General features: G+C 32.9%; 1 protein-coding gene across 6 annotated transcripts; it reads right to left on the reverse strand.

Annotated features, from left to right (window-relative positions):
* Nucleotides 1-4933: 4933 nt before the first annotated feature.
* On the reverse strand, nucleotides 4934-17946 carry LOC111515999 (uncharacterized). 6 transcript variants are annotated; one of them, XM_074179070.1, is made up of 10 exons: nucleotides 17776-17946; nucleotides 16675-16817; nucleotides 15978-16037; nucleotides 15732-15860; nucleotides 10923-11039; nucleotides 10635-10802; nucleotides 8000-9642; nucleotides 7810-7942; nucleotides 7317-7538; nucleotides 4934-5190 (listed from the first exon to the last, which is right to left on the reverse strand). In XM_074179070.1, exons 2-10 carry the CDS (start codon nucleotides 16793-16795, stop codon nucleotides 4979-4981), a joined length of 2805 nt encoding a protein of 934 aa, XP_074035171.1. In that variant the 5' UTR covers nucleotides 16796-16817; nucleotides 17776-17946; the 3' UTR covers nucleotides 4934-4978. The 6 variants fall into 6 exon arrangements, with proteins under 6 accessions (XP_074035171.1, XP_074035167.1, XP_074035168.1 ...); XM_074179066.1 differs by having other exon boundaries at nucleotides 7810-9642; nucleotides 17776-17945; XM_074179067.1 differs by lacking the exon at nucleotides 17776-17946 and adding an exon at nucleotides 17421-17677 and having other exon boundaries at nucleotides 7810-9642.
* Nucleotides 17947-22640: the final 4694 nt, after the last annotated feature.

Here is a 22640-nt window from a genome sequence, read left to right on the forward strand (position 1 = left end):
TGCTGTTTCACCCATTCATTCATTCATCCAAAATAATGAAAGAACTCATTTGAAACTTATTTAAATATTTATTGTGAAAAAAAAAATAAACTCACACTCAAATGTTAATAAAAATAATACATTAAAACAATCAAAAACTTACATTATACTGCCACCCAGCAGGATCGAAGAGAAGGAGATGTGCTGCATTGCTGATGATTAATCGATACTCAAATGAATACGGAATACTGTCTGTTGACTGTTTTGACCTCCCTAAATATTTATAAAGAATTATACGCTGACATTGCGACTTTGATCCGGTCACTGTACTGAGGTAAAATGCACAGCATGCAATCTGTGCCAAGTTTGCGTATTTGGAGATTGTTTTATATTCTATATCCTGTGATCGGATCAATTTCGATGTCTATGAACTTGAAATATTAAAAGATGGAATTCTCAATACTGAGTGTTCTTGTGTTAAAATATTGAAGTGAGGTTGGAATATCTTTCAATTCATATATTTACTTAAATGAATCTGAATTATTTCATGTTTATTTCCTATATTTGACAATATCTTTGTTGATGAGAAAAAAATATTTTACTTTTTTGATACTCTGCTGAAATGTAGCAGAAACCATTTTTTTGATGACTTTTTGAAATTTGATGAATATACAACGAACAATAATTATCTTGAACAACTTTACAACTTCGATAAGGAAAGGCAATATAGACTAGCACCCAAACTTACTGATTCTCATTTATTTTCAAGTAACTTTCAAAAGATGAAGGTAAAATTAATCAGTCAAGTTTTCAGTCATTCGGTAGCTACAGCGATGAATACCTATGCCAGTTTCAATCAGATACCATCAGCAGCAATAGAAACGGCTACAATATTTTGAATTTAAAACAATTTGACGATGTCAAACATTTCAAAAAACCGTTTTTCGAAACATCAAAACAAATAGATTTTCTGAAAGAAATAAAAATATTTTTCAGCAAATTAACTGTAATATCAAAAAAAAAGGAAAAAACATGACTAGACAAATGAGATTCATTGAAGGATGGCAGATAACAATTTCGGCATTTTTGCAACTTTGAAAAAACCTACATAGTGAAGGAGACTCCTACATATTGACGAGGAATATAAATCAGAACTGTGTGGAAAATTATTTTGGTCAACAGAGAAATACTTGTGGAAATGCCAGAAACCCAACTCCTATTCAAATTACCAGAGCTTTCAAAAACACATTTACTCTTCAGTATTTCACACAGGCAGAAGGAACTAACTATCTAGAAGATACTAGTGAAATTCTATATAGTATTACATATGCAGACATAAATAGAATGAAGATTCTTGTGGAAGTTCCAAAAAATCCCAATAAACCTTTGAGAGTAGAGACAAGTGATTATAGAACTGTTGCCACTCCAGAAGGCAACAGCTTGGGCTCTGTTTGTGGATATCTTTTGAGAAAATGTTTAAAAAAACATTCATGAGAAGTATGTACGGCGGCTAGTACCACACTGAATGAAACAAATGTATATAGTCATTTCAAGGCATATAGTTATACAGTAGCCAAACAGTTTGAAAGTTTATATATGCCTCCAGATTCATTTTTACAATGTATCATTCATATAGAGACAGAATTTCTTAATCATTTCAACAATTTATTTGCCACTGATTACATAGGCAACCAGCTAAAAACAATGTTTTCAAAAATCAACATTTCTCACCCTTGTGATGATTTTTCTTTGAATTATTTATTTTCTATTTTCACAAGGGTAAGAATTTATTATGCTTTGGAATTTGCCAACAGAAATTTGAAAACAAATGTTAAATCAAAAACTCTTCATTCTGAAAAACCTTTAAAATATATTAGCATAAGCTTTTGACCTGAATTGTATAATATTACTATATAAAATATACGTTTATTTCACCACCTTGTCTTATTTTTTGTCAATTCCTAAACAGTTCACAATCATATGAGACATTTATTGGGAGCTCCTCGTAGCAATGATGAAGTCAGATCATGGTCACATATTTTTCGATCGAACCTCGTGCAGAGGTGCACAACCACTCTTAGCCTACACCCTCCTGCCCGGCCACATGCCAGAAAAAAATAAAATCTCGACACGAAACATCAAAGAGACCGACCGGGAGTGAATTTACTTATATACCGTGACATTGACAACTGTAATCACCATTTAATATAATATGGGAACCACAAACCAATTTGATTGGCTCAACTCATCGCTTCATTCCATTGGTCAGCGCTCTGGTGGTAAAACCAAAACCATTCCGTAAACACCAAACACGTATACAAAATGGAAAGAGATGTTCTTTCTTTGTCTTTTTTGAAGGTTCAAGGGGCTGTCAGCCTGTCAGTTGTGCATTCTACTATATAACGATCTAGTTTGAGAGGTTTTATCGGTGGTCGTGGGTCGTATCTGCAACTCAATCTGTGCCCAAGGTCAACGAGCAGAATTTTACGACCTCATTGATATAATGGACAGGAGTTTCCTCGTCCTATTTGTAATCTACTCTTTAAAGTAGCTTCACCAACACAAATAAACAAACTATATATTATTTGTTCATATGTTATTAAATTTTCAAAAACGATTTGATGTAGATTACCATCTATACGAAATTTGGAGTTATTTCGAGCGTTTTCTTGACGTATTCTATCGATTCGCGCCAATAATTTCAATAGTTGTTCACTTTAGTTACTCGATGGATTTCGAGGGAGGGAAAACACAATATGTCAATTTATGGCGTCGAGAACAAAGAGAACACTACTTTGATCCGAAACTGGAACTTTCGTAAATATTTCCGTTTTCTTGTATAGCCTATTTACTTACTTTTCGGGTTGGCAACAAAACGCAGCATGTAGGTTTGTTCGTTTCGGTTCTAGGACGTCAGTATTATGCACAGTTGATGAAAAGATTAATTTTCCTTCACTTTTCTTCAACTGCACATGCTCATGACGTCCCAGGGCTCCAGGACTTGTAGTTTCCGAAATAACAAATATATTATGTATTTGACATTGCAATTAGCTGATGAACTAATGGAACCAAATATGGAACATCTAGTTCTACTCATCTGGATCTATGTCCAATCCTCGAATAACGACATCATATCAAATGACGCCATTAGTAGTTTTTTAGGGACTGATCCATCAGAGTTGGTAAACCAGAACGGCGTTATTTCTATCATTTACTCTTTGACAGGTGCGGAGAGAGCCAGCCTTGGGCCGTGATATGAGACTTTACTAAAGCTGTTTTTTGTCGTCAAACCGCATTCGATGATGTTTTGAAACGCATCCCCGCTTGCAACAAACCCTTGAACAGAATGATGTCGCGAACATTGCCGTGAACAGCGCCGCGAACAAGAGGATATTTTTGGAAAAAGAAAACTCCATGGTAAACCTCATGGTAAACGTCGCGAACATGAAAGCGTTCCGATTTTTTATTCAGTTATTACTTAATTCTTTTTTTATGAGTTGACATAGAAACTACATATATCAATCCGTGTTCAGTGCAAACCGAACTAATTATTCTTCTGAAAAGAGAGACAAAACTGCCAAAACAATCATATACTTGCAACAACGCAGCGAACAATATCCCGGAACATTCCCTTTGAAGTGACCGTACACAACCGACGAAAATGATTTTGCGATTTTCGCGGATTTGTTGCATCGTGGGATTCATTGTCACGTCTACACATAAACACGATGTTGTTCGCGACGGCGTTCGGTTCGAGGATTTGTTGCAAATGGGGACGCGTCTATAGATTTGACGATTGCGAAAACTATTTAGTTTTAAAACGGTGTCTTCGTTAAACAAATGTCAATACATCATCAATAGCCACTTGATATATTTTTAATTTTTAGTTACAACTCTCAACTATAACACCCGAAAAAAAAATCTGAAATTGAAAATAAATCCTACCCAAAACAATAAACAAATCGCTAACAGAAACAAAGGACAGCTTTGATATCTACAGTGAGGACCAAAAGTCCGTCGCCTCCCCCCGTAACTTTTTTATTCAACATATTACAAAAAACTTTAAATACCTCAGTTATAGGATTTCATTCGATCTCTTTAATTATTCAAATTCCATTTATACAGAGTCTCTCAAAGAAGCGCAGCGACCTAAAGGTTTATTTTTTTAATAGGATACCCTGTATATTATTATATAGTCGGTTAGTGATGTTCATAAAGAATACAGTGTTACTACGAAGGTATCGCGAATTATTTTATCCTTGAGCCCAATAGGTGTGAAAGAGAATTTATTGCCGTGACAAAAAAACTGTCGAACCCATGGGGCTTATGGATAAAATGATTGGTGGTATATTCGTATTCTATGAAAATAACAGCATCAAACGTGGTATCGCTGAATTCCATATGCTCATTCTTAATCGATCATGTATTAATATACAGGGTATCCCATTCAAAAAAATTAAACTTTAGGTCGCTGCGCTTTCTTGAAACACTCTGTATAAATGAAACTCAAACCATCAAAGAGACTGAATGAAACCCCTACAACTTATGTATTCAACTTTTTTATATGTTGAATAAAAAGTTACTGGGGGAAATGGACGGACTTTTGGTCCTCACTGTATAATTGAGCTATAGCTTACAGACCAAATTATTTGAAACAAGTGGTACGTCAAAACACAGCTCTAGTTTTATATAAACTAGCCGAAATAAGTTGAAGGTAGTCCTTCAACTTATTCACAGATACATTTTTGGTGAATCTACAATATATAGAACATGCGATATGATGAACACTGTAATTCTTTGAATTTTTTCAGTTCTGTTTGGCGCCCTTTCTTTCTAGTAGAAATTTCTTCACCTGAAATTTCACGATGATAATATTATTTTACTTAGTAAAGATTGCAGCCTCGAATGCTGAGGGTCACTAATTGTAAAGTTTTGTTTGTGTAAAATAAGGATATGCCAATCTTAAAGCTTTATTTCACAAATGTAATAAAAGCACTAACTAAAAGCTTTGCGAGCGAACGTTTTGTTTCTTGATGTTTGTGTATAGAAAAGCCTTGACTGATTGTGGAGTCCTGTTTTTCAAAATATCTTTGTTGTCTTCAAATAACAATTCGCATTCAGAAATGCTTGGGATCGTCCCATTTTCAGAATGTCTCTCACTGCTGGTTCTCAGAACTTCTTTTTCAGGAGTACTCCATCTCAAACGCTGCCCTGAAATGTAATCCATAATATTGATAGATGGCCAAAAGTTGGTTTAAAATAAAAAAAATTTGCATTTTGTATATGAAATAAAAAATTCTCCATTTAACAAAGTGTTTAATGAAAAATTTGTTAAAATTAAACACTAGCTGAACTCTCATAGTTAAGATATAAACTGTATTTTATTAGCATTAATGTTGTTCTCATCATAGAAATTTCGAAGAATGAAGGTCCAGTGAAATGATAAAAAATCATTTATTTTGGTTACCCATATTTTTAAGTTCATAAATATGTGGGTTGAAAGTTATCTTCAGTTCTCAATGTAGATATATAAATATTTATATCAGTGATTATTCAGAAAGAAACCCAAAATGTGTCTGCCATACTTTCATTTTGTAGATATAGTTAGGCTTGTGAGGTCTGAAGCCTCGTACACTTGAGCTACTGTGTTTTAACACCTATCTTGTGTTCATCAGTGTCCTGTAAACTTTCTGAATTCTGTCAAACTGTACCACACATATACAAGATCAGGTTAGATCGGATTCCAGTTCCGTGGACCAATTCATTGATCACCAAATTCAATTCCATAAATGGTGAGTTGATTGATAGAAACCATACTTGAGTAATGTGAATTTTGTGTCACATACAAAACTGAAATCCAAATTAATGAAAAATATTATATAGAAGGCAAGTATAGGGAAAGCAAAGATTGGCAAATATGGAGTATTTCACATATTTGCATATATTCAATAATACTAGTATGGAAAAATTTGGCGCATCATAGCGTTTGACATGCGATTCGATGTACGAGACAGTCAATCAGTACATATTATGACGGGTGGACTGAGACTCCACTAGTCAGTGGAACCACTAGACATTTGGTGATTGACTCTGAATAGCGGAGCAGAAAGTAGTAGGAAGCAGTGGTTCAGAGGGAGTCGCAGGAACTCTCCAATGCTGGTGCTAGCTAAATGCCATCTATCTAGCACATCGAATCGCCTTGCAAATACTATGATGCGCTAATTTTTTTCTATACTTTTATGCAGTGCTTCATTTGAAAAATTTTGTGTCATGCTCAAATTTAATTGTGGCTATAAACATAATACGTCACAGCCTTCTGTAGCTTAAGAGTTAATTGTATGCATTCTGAAGAAAACGCATTTTGCAAGTCAGATTTAGACAGAAAATATGAGAAAAATTCATTTCTCAAAAACGGTTAGCGATAAGTATATCGAATACCAACATTTCAAAATGATTATTTTAAAGATTCTTGAAATAGTTATAATGTTTCACCCATTACACATCATTTGTAATGATTGACACTATGGTCATCTAATCACAGCTTGCTTATTGGTTTTTATTATTTCATGTAGTGAATCTGTGAGTATTATATTACTACTTCAACGACTATCGTTAATAGTTAATTATGATTGAATCTGATGCAAAATCATTTGTGAGTGAGAATTTTGAACCACCACTAATATAATTATGATTGAGAAAGGTGCAAAATCATTTGTGTATGAAGAATTTTGAACCACCAGTAATATAATGACATTTTTCTGAAAGAAGTTCGAAGAAGTCTACAGACAGGTTTTTATGTGTTATTGACAGGTAGGTATTATTACTTAGACAAGAACAAGCTGCCAACCATTAGTCACGTTTGAGCGTATTATCCCGCATGAGAGCACATTGTCTCACTGATGAATAATTTCACATTATGTGATTATACATTGCTGTAACATGAATGGTTTATTATGATACAAGTGCACAAGTGAGCCCTCAAAACAAGTGCAGCCAGTGCGGAGTGCCTTGGAACGTTGCGAGTGCTTAAAAGGCACTTGTACACTTGTATCATATGCTGTTTTTTATAATACCTGCATCATGACTTGAAAAAAATGCTGAAAATTAATTTTAGAACGGGATAATGTCCCAACTATAGCACAACCGGCTGTTATGAACTGTTGACATGAAGTCTTATTTGATATCTCAAATGATAAAACTGAAAAGTTGACGTAGTTACCTAGCATCAAGCTTTCTAGCACAGCGTGTTTTAATCTCAGACTGCGCACGCCAAGCAGAACATTTGAAATGCAGGTATAATAAAAAATACAGTTCTTTATTGAAAAATACATGTTTACCCATCAATCCTGATTGAGAAGCCAATACTTTTTTTTGTTCACATTTAACCCACTGCATGATTAAATGTGCAGATCGATGTTTGTACAATTCTTGATTTGATAGAAAAAAACATTTTGCTTTTTGTTTTGTAACCTCCATCTCCTTATAAATATTATCGTAAAAGTATTCTCTTGCTTTATTCTTTTCGGCGGATGTCCAAGGATGACGTTTCTGCTTTTTGCCTGAAATAGTTTCAAGCTATCAATATGTATAAGGCTAAACCTTCATTAAGTTCATCATAACTGTATCATGTACAAGATGGAAGGAACGTACAGCAGAATATTCAAAAGTTACAACCCCTTCAATATATAAGGCAATCTTAAAACACCAGAAATTTAAAGTTACTGATATGAAAATTTGATAATTTAAACTCGAAAGTTAAGAGCAAGTTTCCTTGAGTATATGGAAGTGGCTAGCAAAATAAAGCTATATTCAATGAATGTAGGTACTCACCCATAACATATTTAAATTCTGAAGGACTTATATCATCTTCCTCTGGGCAGTATTCTTCATCGGATGAAGAAGTAGGACTAGCTTCAACTTTATTTGATAATGCTGTTTTTTTTATTGCTGGTATCGGTGTAATCTGAACAGACAATGATTTTAGTATTTTCATCGAATTTTCAGCCTTTGATTTCTTTACCACATCTTTTACTGATGAAAATTCTTCTAGTAATGCTGAAACTTTAGTTATGTCATCTGTTTTTTGGGTCAAGACATAATAATCTTCATGTATATGTCTTTTATGAGACATAAAGTCTGAAACCCTCCCTTCTAGACGAGACTCTACCTGAGAGCGAGCCGTTTCTGTTGCTAAATGCTGCCTCAATAGTCTGGTCCTTAATAATTCTGGATTCTCAATACCAGACTCTATGGAAAATTTCCTTATCAAGTTACATGCCTGAAAGGTACTTTGAGTGTTAGATCGAGATGGATCTCCAAAAACAAATTTGTTTTGAGGACTGACACCAGCTTTCTCCCTGTATTTTAGGATCAAATCGATTGCTTTAAAGCCGAGATCTCGATGAATGAGAAGAGCAGTATTTTTCCCTAATTTTCCTGTAAATTTTATTCTGGCCCATTTTTTAATTTGTTCTCTAGATAAATTGTCCATTTCATTTGATGAATCTTCATTGTCAATCACTTCATAATTTATATAATCGTCTATTAAAAGGCGCTGAGTTTCCCCAGGCCTCTTCCTATTGAATATTGCCAGGTGTACTAGAGAATACTCCGTCAAGTGGGTCCAGTCTTTGAAGGAATAGTTCTGACTCATCCTAGTTGTGTAATGTAGTATTTTAGATTCCAAATATATTCGGAATTTCGCAATCTGTTCTGTTTTGGGCAAATCAAATTTTTTCCTTCTGAAATTAATTTTTTGTGTTTCTAGTCCTTTCTTATTGACAGTCACTTGGAATTCTAGATTAAAAAGCAAATATAAGTCCTCCATTCTTTTCTTGCCCTCATCATCCTGTTTTTTAATAAATTCTATTTCCATTAATTTACATATTTTTTTCAATTCAGTGGTTAACAACATAGCAGTAGCAGGAGACCTGTATAGGTTTGAAATTTCATCCAATCCTGCAACTCTTTCAATTCCTTCTATTATTAAATCAACTTTAGAAGGATCAAATGCATCAGTAAGGTTGTTTATTTGAGGATTGATTTCTCTCATAGCTAAAATCAACCTCCCAATTGCTCTCATATTGGATCTTATTTGTTGACTATGATGTTCTGCTGTGTATTTTCTACATAAATAATTTGCATATGTAATAACCAGGTCATCATACCTGATCGCATCAGTAACATCATCTTCATTTAATACTGGAAAAATATTTCCTCTCAACACCGTAGAAGCTTTAGGGTGTAATTTATTTTCAAACTTCCTGCATTGAGCTTGTATATTATTTCTCCTAGTCTTTTTTTCTTTCACTGGCATACATTTTTCCAAATGATGTCTTATACTAAATTTACTATAGTACCCCAAACAACTTGGACATGGAACATTTCGTTCTCTTTTAACCTTCGTTTGTTGAATTGTTTCCTTACAAACAATGTCATTTTGGTATTTATCTTTTATTTGAGTATTAAATAAATGATCTCCCTTTTTCCTGAGTTTGTCCAGAAGAGATCTTCTATAAGCTGACTTTTTTGGAAGATTTATTATCTCTCTCACCTCTCTTTCAGTCTTGTGTACTTCAGTGTAATGGCGGTAAACTTTGAACAAACGTTTTTGACAAAAGCAACAACAATGCTTCTTCTGAGGAGCTTTACTTTTTTCCTTACCTAAAATATAAGTTATTTACAATTAAAAATGCTAAGGATTGTTGTTCAATTGAGGATTCAACACTATCAAATCATGAAAACTTCAAAAATATTCATCATTTGAAAATATGGACTAAATAATATGAACAGTTGTTGCAGAAATTATTTACTTATAACACACTGTTTGGAACCTTTGGTGTAGTAATGAATATACTGGAGTTTTATCCCAACACCAAACAGTTATTTTTAACACCTCAACACATGTTTCAATCACCAAGTGACCATAAACAGGCATGCCTATGAAAGCATAGAAATAAGTAAATATAATAATATTTTACTATATAGCTTGGTAAAATAATTATTGTTAGTTATACCTAACCTATATTTCCTAACCTAACCTACCTAATTTTTAGTAGATGTATCTAATTAGTAGATGAGGCAATATTATCAATTTAAGCTCATCGAAAAGCAGGTACCTAGCAGAGGCATCTAATGGTAAATAAGGGCAACTCTTTATGTAAATTTATTCTGATCTTTTTCTTGAAGATAATCACTTGTTAAATGAAACATATATCGGATGTGTTGAAAATGAAGTTTTAGTGTTGGGATAAAACTCCAGTTTATGTAGAAATTATCATCTTCCTTTGTTATCGACGTATATTTCAAAACTTATCAGTTTCCCTTGTTGTTAACTATGAAAACAAAAAGAGATTGAATAATATTAAATCTACCAGACAGATAAATGTAGCCTGATTTTCCAATGATGGCACTATGGACACTATCAACTTTAAGATTTTAAATAGCAAGGGGTGTCGAATGATACATTATTCAAAATGTCTTATAATTATTTTTCTAGCTCTGCCTTGTTTGAATTATTTTTACTAGTTCCGTGTTGACGGTTTTGTCAATGTATCAAAATACACTTTTTTAGGAACAGGAGAACATTTTTTTAATATGTATCATTCGATATAGTTTCTGATATAATATATGTTTGACTTAATTGAAGAATTAACCTGGCTCTGGTTGGTGCTCGGTAAGAACATCCCATGCTTCTTGAACTTCTACGTTGAGATCATAGTTATTCCGAGTTAGTTCAAGTCCTGACGAACTGTCTTTTACTCCAGAGGAATCCCAATTTAAAATAAGTACATCATCAACCTGTTCATTTCGAATGCTATCAGCTGAAATTTAAGTGATTTTGTGATTTGTTACCCAAAAATGTTGAATGAATATTTGGATCTACGTTTGATACTCAAATCCATATATGCAATTCATATTGGTATCTATGCAACTTAAATTACCTGTTGTAACCGTCAAGTTATGAGCCTCTTCAGAAATAGGAGATTGCAGATCCAATTCTAAATTTACTAATTGATCATCAATTACAATAATTTTATTTCCATGTTGTTCATCATTTTCTGTAAATAAAAATTTATTATCATTTACTGGTAACATATGAAATTGAAGTCAAAATTTGATAATTTGTAATTTGTTAACCTAAAATGTTAAATGAAGATTTGGATTTAAGTTTGATACCCAAATCCATATGTGCAAAACATTGGTATCTATGCAACTTAAATTAACTGTTGAAACCGGCAAGTGATGACCCTCTTCAGGAATCGAAGATTTCTGGTCCAATTCTGAGTTTACTAATTGATCATCAATTACAATAATTTTATTTTCATGTTCATTATTTCCTGTCAATGAAAATTCATTATCAAAATTTAGGTGAAACTTTCATATTAGGCAGTGCCCATTACAATTTTCATATTTTTGAATACAGTCATTGGATCAATGGGGAATTCTCCTCATGACGAAAATCATGTATTTGTTATGAAAACTCTATGAAACGCTGCATTTAAAACTTACCATTTCAACCTTTTTCTTCAAAACAAATATTTGAAATCAAATTGGGCTTTTGAAATTTAAAGGGTTTTGTCTTTATTTCACCATCTGGCAACATCTCGACTCATGTTTTAGTCACCAAGTCCTTATTTATACCAAAGAACCTCTGCTAGATACCTGCGTCTCAATTGCTTCAAAATCAATTTCACAATATTGCCTTATCTACCAGTCAGGTAAATATGATGACTAAAAATATTTTCATTATTTATTTATTTGCGGGAAACCCCAATTACACAAAAAAGGAAATAACATATAGATACATGTTATTCAAAGTGAATGTGCTTATAACGAATAACAAAAATTCAATATATGTGCGAGAATTTACAAAAGGCTATTTCTCAATTATTAAGATTAGTTAGACAAGTTAACAACAGGCATCTAGATGCATATGAGAGCTTAGAAATAAGCATAATAATATTATCAATAACGAATAGTTTACTATATAGCTTGTTGAATTAATTTTTAAGTTATCCGATTTACCTGACTGAAGTAGATAAGGCAATATTGTGAATTAATTTTAAGACAATTGAGGCGCAGTTACCTAGCAGAGGTATCTTTGGTATAAATAAGGACAACATTGTATGTTGAAGATGATCAATTGGTGATTGAAACATGTTTCGAGGGGTTAAAAATAACTGTTTGGTGTTGGGATAGAACTCCAGTAATATTCATTACTACACCAAAGCACCTTATAGAAGTAAACACCAGTAAATTCACTCTTCGCCATATTTGGGTCAAGATTCCCCACCTCGAATTTTATGCGCGGCCGAACTTCAGCGCAACCGACTAAATCTGAGGCGTTTACCAAGCGAGCCAAATTAAGGCATGGAATATTATTACAGAGTGAGTCGTTTAAGTGGTGGTTTTGTATTTGTGGAAAATTTGTGTCTAGTTTCAAAATAAAGAAGTGTCGAGCTGTGGGTTGCTGTAATTTGCAGGGCGATGTCAGGATTCATTTTTTTCGATTTCCAATTGACGAAAAATGGTAAGTTTTTCATTATTTATTATGTAAGATTAGAGTAATGAACATATAAGGTAAATCAAAAAATAAATTGTTATAGGCCATATATAGTGGAGTCGTTAATATGCAAACTTTTTATTATGAATTTAATTTGATGAAATTGAACTTCACGAACAGTATATGCCTCTAGTTCCACTGGAAATCCACAAAGGAAAATAATTGTTGAACCACATCAAGCTTTGATTTCTATCTGTAGGAGAACAATTACTTCCACTGAAATAAATTTTTGCAAAACCCAAGTGTCAAATGTATATTCAAATAACCTTTTTTGGAGCCTACTTTCTATTTATATGTTCCAGATAATCTACTATAAATAGCAAATATGTCTTTTCTTAGATTCTGTCATCAATAACGTAGAATTTCATTCGATTGACACACGTCATAATTAGCAAACTAGCCAACCCAAAATTAAGAAATCTGTATTTTATACTGAAGTTCTCATTTACAAAAATCAACCCAATAATATAAAAAAAAAATATTTCAGAAAAACGATTCAAAACAAAATGAAATAAACGTTTGCCAAACATCTCTTTTTGTCTCTCATCAAATTCTGCTTCAATCTATTCAGTACCTATATTCATTTGTATTTTTCAATTGATCAAGAACCTATTTTTATATTATATTTATATATTCTCTAGATGCATGCAGTGGAAAAAAATTAGTGGAGTTTGTGGGTAATGTTCCTCCGGAAAAATGTCACAAAAACATGAGATCTTCACTTCGATGAGAAATATTTGACATCAACCAGAAAAAACTGCCTAAATCAAGATGTAATCTCCACAATTCGTTCAGGTAAAAATAACGGTTCTCAATAAATCGAACAATGATAACGACCTTGGAAATTCCTTCAATTCAGTCACAGGAGATCATAATTCTATTATTATATGAGACAATCTCCCCAAATATGAACAGTTTTTTGATGAAGTGTTTGATATTTTAAATTCAAATAGATTTGACTATGTGAAAGATTCCAATAAACCTTTTTTTTGGAACATCAAAACAAATTGATTTTCTGAAAAAAATGAAAATATTTTTCAGTAAATTAACTGTAATATCAAAAAAAGGAAAAAACACGACTGGACAAATGAGATTCATTGAGGGGTGGCAGATACAATTTCGGCATTTCTGCAACTTTGGGAAAACCTACATACTGAAGGACACTCCTACATAATGAGGAGGAATATAAATCAGGACTGTGTGGAAAATTATTTTGGTCAACAGAGAAACCCAATTCCTATTCAAATTACCAGAGCTTTCAAAAACACATTTACTCTTCAGTATTTCACACAGGCAGAAGGAACTGTCTAGAAGATACTAGTGAGATTATATCTAGTATTACAGATGCAGACGTAAATAGAATGAAGATTCTTGTGGAAGTTCCAAAAAATCCCAATAAACCTTTGAGAGTAGAGACAAATGATTATAGAACTCTAGCCACTCCAGAAGGCCACAGCTTGGGCTATGTTTGAGGATATCTTTTGAAAAAATGTTTAAGAAAACATTCATGACAAGTATGTGCGGTGGCTAGTACCACACTGAATGAAACAAATGAATGTCATTTCAAGGCATATAGTAATAGTAGCCAAACAGTTTGGAAGTTTATATATGCCTCCAGATTCATTTTTACAATGTATCATTCATCTAGAGACAGAATTTCCTTATCATTTCAACAATTTATGTGCCACTGACTGCATAGGCAACCAGTTCAAAACAATGTTTTCAAAATCAACATTTCTCACCCTTGTGATAATTTTCATTTGGATTATTTATTTTCTATTTTCACAAGGGTAAGAATTTATTATACTTTGGAATTTGCCAATAGAAATTTGAAAACAAATGTTAAATCAAAAACTCTTCGTTCTGAAAAACCTTTAAAATATATTAGCATAAGTTTTTGACCTGAATTTTATAATATCACTATATAAAATATACGTTTATTTCACCACCTTGCCTTATTTTTTATGAATTCCTAAACAGTTCATAATCATATGATACATTTATTGGGAGCTCCTTGTAGCAATGATGAAGTCAGATCATGGTCACATATTTTTTGATCGAACCTCGTGCAGAAGTGCACAACCGCTCTTAGTCTACACCCTCCTGCCCCACTACATGCCAGCAAAAAAAGTGAATTTACTTCTGTTTACTTATGTACGGTGACGAAAGGTTCCAAACAGTGTATCACAAATGGAATAATCCTCCCCATCATCTCCCCTTATTTACAGCCACCCCCATCATCTCCCCTTATTTACAGTCACCCCCATCATCTCCCCTCATTTACAGCCACCCCCATCATCTTTCCTTATTTCCAGCCACCCCCATCACCCCCCTGATTTACAGCCACCCACATTCAAATTCTTTGAATACTTCTGGTACCTCATTGAATAGCTGGTAAGAAATGCTGTCTCTTCCTCCCCCCCCCCCCCCCGTCTTCAACAAACAAGTTATTGAATATTATTCTTGTAAACACCTCTGGGTATGGAAATAAAATGAAAAAACGCATAATGAATATTTCATTTACCTGAATAGGTGTCTTTAAATTCATTTAATTTTTTCATTTCAGTCCCCTATTCAGAGAAATATTCACAAAAATATTATTTAATTCCTTCTTTGATGGGGAGAGGGAGGGTAGGGCGAGGAGAGCATTTTTTACCAACTGTTCAAGTAGAGATTTTTATTGAAAGTATGCGGGTGGCTGTATTTCAGGGGGAGATAGATGATGGGGGTGGCTTGACATGAGGAGGGTGATGAAATAGATTATTCCACAAGCCACTCCAGTTTTTAAAATCAATATGATTATGGTATTGATATTCATCTATTTCTATGAGCATTGTCTTGTCCTGCTGTAATTGAACACACTTAGGGAGATATTATTTTTTTTCAAAAGTGATTCCTGAGCTACATATTCAATGTGATGAGTTCATTTCTAGGAAAGTCGAATTTTGAATGATAGCACAAATATCAAATAAATATATATAATACACAAATAGCAAAAATTGAATTTTTTTACACCATGTAGTTCGAAAACTGGACATAGGATCAATGGGGATGCCAGAATCTACAACACTTTGAAATTTGGGCAAAATTGGCAGAAAGCAATTATATGTAGTAAATGTATGGCGTCCTTATTGAAATGCACGATACTTAATTAAATAAATATTAATCATTGGTCAATTCAAATTACCTGTTGGAATTCGTATGTGTGGTCTCTCCTCAGAAAGTAGAGAATGACAATCGCTGTTTGTATTCACAACTTGATCATGAAGATCTATGTTTTTGTTAATTTCCTGTTGGCCAACTTCTGCATCATTTTCTGGAAATACATTTTTTTAAATCGATTGAAAAACATTGTGCCATAATTTGTTTGTTATATCAAAAAAAAAGATCATTCAGAAATAATATGAGAAACTCTTAAAATAAAGTGACTTACCAGCGTTAGTGATATCTTGAGAAAATGTATCCAAAAATTGTGTACACAATGATTCATTTTCTAAAAACAAAATTCTCATATACAAAGTGTTTACAGGTGGACTTTATTATTCTCATAGTATTTCTCATTTAAAGTATTTAGACAAAGAGTTATTGATTAAAAAATATTTACTTTCAATAAAAAGTTAACACAGAAATAAATTGCCTGTAAAATTCAGTTTCTCATGAAAAAGAAACATCACAGATGGTTTTGCTCATATTCATGCTTATAGATATAGCAATTTGCTATAAAATACAAAACTCTTTGAACACCTGTATGGTTTATACTTTGCTTGGTTTCATATTAGCATTCTGTCATCGGTGACTTTACTATGATAGCGAAAGTTTAGTAACCCACAAAATTATACCAATAAAATAAAAAAAATTTACTTTATATGTTTGAGATCTATGGCAAATGATTCTAAATATCAAAATATAGAAATCCACTGGGTGTTTTTGTTTCTCAAAGTATTTTGATTTGATTTTCATGCTAACTCTTAACATTATTTTCTTGGATTTTGCTTATTGGTAGGAACCTCATTAAAACAATTATGTAGAAAGCACATCCTTTTTGTAAAATTCAAATTACTAGTCCTTCTGTAAGTACACTGTTTACTGATATGAAATCAATGATCAAAATATATTAATGACTTACTTACCGTTTTCATACAGAATTTCAACTTGATAGTTTTTGGCAACAGCATAGCCTTTTCGTTTTTTAACACGTTTTGATAGAAGAATCTCAACAAATCCATTTGCATATTGAACAACACAATACATGTTTTAGTGCCCAACAAAATCCCTAAAAGATACAAAAATAAATTGAAAGTACTTATTACAAGATTATGGATCTGTCTACCCAGGACTTGAAATAAATCTTCCAATCTATACTAAAATGTTAGAAAATCATGCACACTAGTTCCTAGACATTGCCGATGGGTCAATGTCCTATACTACAATGCTAGAAAATCGTGCACTAGTTCTTAGTTGTCAATGTTCTGTTTGTTACCTTATGGAGTGACTACAATTTTATAACTTTTGATCAGGTTTTTACATTTTTGGGTAAGGTGCTTAGTATCTTCACCCAAAATAATATTGAGGAAATGTTTGTAAATGTTCACTTTGACCAATCCAAAATTATTAGAAAAGTGGGGAACTTGTAATGGTCATGTGCACACTCTTGATAAAGTAGATTACAGTCCTGATTTCTCCTAATCAAAGTGTTCAATTGATATTCAAGATACATGAGCCTCGTCATAGAGAGACATCATACACCTAGGTGAAGGGTGAAGATATAGTCCCAAACAAACATTTCAACTGAACATATATATTCATAAATATGACAGGGCTTTTAAGAGGGATTTGAGGTCCTTTTATTTCGAAGGACCTTTATAAAAATATTTACCATACAGAAACCTATGGAGCCTATTGGTTTGAATTATGTTGTATTATTCGAATGGGACAATAACATTCATTATCCTTGTAAGGACCAATTTATTGAATAAATAATAATAATAATTGAATGTTAAATATTTTCTGGAAGTTCTTTCCTTCTTTACAGAGTCGGATGATGTCAAAATAAATTACATGATACCTTGTCATTCAATACTATAACTCAACAATTATTCAACTGAAGACCTCAAATCTCACAAAAATACTTTCATCACCATATCAAAGAATTTTATTCATAATTCAGGAGTTTTATTTCAGAATTCACGTTTCTTTTCTCAAAATAGGCAAAGATCTTCAATTTTACTTACTATTCCCGATAATGGCACAACAAACAATCCACAATCACGACGATCGATCTAGATAAGTAATAATCGATGGAAATTATAAATCAATGGCGGTGCAAAATGCGTTATTATTAGCAGGAATGAAGAGAAGATCAAAAACACGCCCTTCTTTCTGCATTGTACCACAGCCACAGAACCAGGTCACAGAACACCTGAACACCTAACCCACACAGAATATGGAAACGTCACTGAATAGTGGCCCTTTGATCTTTTGGGGTTTCATTTTCGTGACCTTCATTTGAAATTTCGCTTGTATAATGACTACCTACATTCATCTCACTACAGTTTTCGGATTGGATTGAACCACTTGAATCAATTCCATAAAATATAGAATTTGACCTAACCGATCGCTTTAAAGGAGAAGTGAGAATAGAGAGATTGTACTGCTCAATAACTCCTGGCAGTAATGAAGTCGACGTTATTTTGACATGTAAGTAGGCAAAGTGTGAATCTCGGATAGGGACGACTTTATTAAAATACAGCCACCCTTCATAAGTGGACGAATTCTTTGTCTAAATACTTTAAATGTGAAACACTATGAGTATAATAAAGTCCATCTGGAAACACTTTGTACATAAGAATTTTGTTTGACATGACATACCGAAATGAGTGTCGAGCCATAAAGGAAGCACAGGACCTAATTTGTCGTATCGTGACAGCTCTCGTATCGAGTGTTCATAATTTCACCCCCGATCTTAATTGTATTAACAAAAACACATTGTGAGGATACTGGACTATGCCTAAATGACGGCGCGAGGTCATTACTAATAAAGCGTTATCTACGGTTATCCGCACGTCGTAGTCGAGAGTTGAAATTTAAGTGTGGATGAGGATATGCCACATCAAGATTCAAGAGTGCTATCTGAAATAACAATTCGTCAACTCAAAATCATGGACATTCCGCAAAGCGGGCAATAATATCAGAACACAAATCAAGGAAATTACTAGAATAGCATTATCCCACGAAATATAGTACGATACATATTTCATGAAAATAAACTTCGATACATAGGTCTGGGATGACCCATTTAAAATGTAACCACCCTTATGATACATATATTTTTACACCGATTCAAATGATTTTTTTCTTAATTAATTGACATTAAAAAAGTCTATTAGGGTGCCAAATTTCATTGATGAATCTTCATTTGTTTATATGAGACTATTTTGTTTATTTTCATGGTCAAAAAAACAAAAAAAACTTATTTACTAACTACACCACTGGATTCACGACATTTTCAAATGGTATATATCAAACCTCCATTGTCTAATATAATATAAATTGATTTGAAAACCCTGAAAAAAAATTATAAAAATTAATAAGATGAACCAAAAATAACAATTTTATTAAACAAAAACTGAAATTATAAAGAAATAACATACAAGCACCAACCAGACAAATAAAAAAAAAGAAAAAAACTGAAATAATAATAAAAGCTGGAAAATAAAAATTAAAAAATATTAACAAAAAATGATATATAAAAATTATAAGATTTCAAACCAAGCTATGTCACGACGTTTCGATTGTTAGTATCCACAATCTTGTTCGGGTGATAACACTTATCACCCGTTTGAAATTGTTTAATTTTCATTTTTAATTTTTTGTTAATAATATTTTTTAATTTTAATTTTTTCAGCTTTCAATAATATTTCAATTTTTTTTATTTTTTTGGTTGTTGCTTGTATGTTATTTCTTTGTAATTTCAGATTTTGTTAAATAAAATTGTTATTTTCGATTAATCTTATTATTTTTTATAATTTTTTTCAGAGTTTTAAAATCAATTTTTCATTATATTAGACAATGGAAGTCGGAACTGATGAAATACAACACGAAAAATTGTCAACCACCTTCAAACAAACGTCTATAACAAATTTACATTAGAATGCGTCAATCAATAACTAAGTTACGAAGGAATGAAAGTTGAAAAATATTCTTTTTAATCAACACATAACTTCATCTTCATCACTGATCCAAATTTTAGCAAAATGTGTTTGATAAATAGAGAAAATATAAAAATAATAAATAAAATAAAATTGAACGAAATTTTCCAAAATTTCCTTTTAAATAGCATATTTTCCAAATTTTATTGTTTTATTATTCTGATTATTTCTGAATCCTGTAGTGCAGTCAGAATTCTCATAACATTTCAGGTGGTGGGTCAATTAAAAACAATATTTATCAAATTTCTTTATCTTATAACTTGTTATTGACTGACGCATTCTAATGTAGATTGGACGTGAATCATTTGAAAATGTCGTGAATCCAGTGGTTTGTTAACCCAGTAAACCACGTGCTTTATTATAAAGCCATACATAAATAAAAATCTAGTAGTTGGTAGTAAAACTGGCCCCATTTCCATAATCATTAATATTGAATCAGATTTCCTGTAGGAACTATTTGAACAGAATACATTTTCACCTGAAATGATTTATTTTATAAATATATAATATTCCTCCGGTTATCAACTAAACTGACCGCCACTTTTTTATGGTCCAACTTACTTCCCGTAAACAAATAAAGTTATGCTACCTTCAATGTGAGGATGGAAAAGGCATCTCTATTGTCTTTTGTTACTCTGAGATACAAACTCTCCATAACCTCTCATTACCCGCCACCCCTCCTCGCCATAAGTTGTACAGAAAAGGATAGTACGATACCCGTTTCAAAATACATGTATTGTATTGGCATAGGCATGGCAACTCTATGTCTTGTTCGCATTACTCTGAGGTTCGAACATACCAGTGTATTCGTCACCAAGTTAACTCTCTCAACTCTACAAAAGAGGTGGGTAAATATTACCACCCCAATTATAGTCCGTATAGAATGAGGTTATATATGACCATGATATTTTAAAACGTAATTATATGATAATAGTTACTGATTATCCTGTGAAAAGAAATTACAAAATACAGAATCAGAATTCCACGAAAAAAACCTTAAAACACAATAGATAAACCTAACCTAGGTTTTCAATGTCAAAGTAAACAACTCCGTTCGAAAATTACCTGAATAGTAATAGTAGTCAAGTCCAGAGTGAATCTATGAAACCTTTAAAAACTTTACTTTACTCTTGGAGTTAAAAATCGAACGCAAACCTAAAGTGACGTACAAATTCCAGTTGAAGATAATATCTTGAGTTTAAACTTAATGATCCTTCGGTTAACGTGACGCTTGACATTTCAATCACCAAGTGATTAAACTGTTTAATCTTTCTCTTAAAGATGATCACTTGGTGATTAGAATACGTGTCGAGGTGTTAAAAATTAACAGTTTCGTGTTGGGAAATAACTCCAGTAATATTCATTACTACATCAAAGGTTCCAAACAGTGCATCACAAGCAAAGAGTGTGCGTGATAGCATGAAAGATAGGTTTCAAAAACAATTACTAATAATTGTTGGATTACTATTCTAAAATAGTAATCAGTGATAACCTTAGGGGGTGGTGAGCAGGGTAACCGTCTAGGGCCTCGCCCTCGAATAGGGAAAAGTTAATATTATTATTCGACTGTACGATTAGATAAGATTTCAGGGGGGTGTCGTAAAGGCTACGACTTCGATCTATTAAATATTTTGTGCATGACCCCTAATCTGTTCGAGATCCGGAATTCCGAGACTTCGTATGAAGTTAATCAGTTTCTTGAGAGCTAGTTTCCCACTCATTACCCAGTGTCGAAATTATTTTTTCAAGATGGCTGTAATTTCATGCACTATTGCGCAAACATTCATTTCAGCTAGCCTCAATTGACGTTTCAGTGATATCTATTTCTTTTGAGGTTTGAAATTGCCTTTGGACTTGAACATAATAATAACCTAGCGCCACAAGTGATTGTTTTCCGAATATTGACACTTCTAGTTTAGTATTGTAATTGTGCCAAAAGCGGCACTTTTGGCTTTGGAGTGGCACCAGGCAACGAGCTCATATAAGGTAAACGGAGAAGTAAACAAACCAAAATATCCCCCAAACAATGCAAATTTTTCCTTCGCAAACAACATCACCTATTGTCTGAGAGGTTCGGATTGTTTCGCAAGGATGAGACGAAATAATGTGTTTTAACAGTGGCGGAACGTAGTCTCGTAGCGAGACGGCAGAATAAATGCGTTTCTACCATCTCTTTTCAATGAACATTTGAAGAAGGCAATGGACGTATTTTGTCGCCTGCGACATAAGACGTAGTTGGACATTCGAGAAGCAAACGATGTTAATCAAATAAGTTCAGTCGGTGCGAGTTGAGTGGGTGGGAAAATGAAGAAGGCGAGGTTATCGGTAAACAAAATAATTATTAGGATTGAGAAGAATTTGACGTGACTCGACAGTGATTTCGACATGGACTAATTTATGGTCACCAATGATAAGAAAGCATAATAAAGGATATAATGAATATATTTCATTGAAATTTCAATCTCGTTCTTTCAATCTCGATCTGTAGCGAGTTTTACATGACTCGAACAGAAATCAACGTCGAGCCAGAAGGAAACCATAGCGTTTTTCCTCACAGATCATGACAACTTTCGTATTTAAAATGTACCCTCGTGTTCCTGCATTTTATGTAGGAAAATATGAAAACGCGATGGTGGCACTAGCTATGAATATTCTTGACAAGTGCCACCACCGCATTAACGCGTTTTGTAAGTGAATTCAACAGAAATAGGTTTTTTTAATTGAACAATTATTTTCGACAACCAAAATTCAGAATAAATATGCAATACGAAAAAAATATGTTGGCCACCAGTGAAAGTATCATATGCATCTGAGGCAGCGAAGGTGTTAAGCCGTGTCACAGTCGCAATTTTTTATAAACTGGGCCAGCCACACCTTATAATTCATCG

This window comes from Leptinotarsa decemlineata, unplaced genomic scaffold (assembly GCF_025532065.1).
Source record: "Leptinotarsa decemlineata unplaced genomic scaffold, Ldec_3_MD MMD2_tig00004307_RagTag_RagTag, whole genome shotgun sequence".
Classification (NCBI taxonomy): Eukaryota; Metazoa; Arthropoda; class Insecta; order Coleoptera; family Chrysomelidae; genus Leptinotarsa; species Leptinotarsa decemlineata.

Bases quoted from the DNA above. Each gene is read 5' to 3' on its own strand.
- LOC111515999 (XM_074179066.1), bottom strand. From the start codon at position 16,795: ATGTATTGTGTTGTTCAATATGCAAATGGATTTGTTGAGATTCTTCTA. The intron at 10,803-10,922 runs GTAATTTAAGTT...CTTAAATTTCAG, and splicing joins TAACTTGACGGTTACAACAG to CTGATAGCATTCGAAATGAA. The intron at 9,643-10,634 runs GTTAATTCTTCA...CTTATATTTTAG, and splicing joins CGAGCACCAACCAGAGCCAG to GTAAGGAAAAAAGTAAAGCT.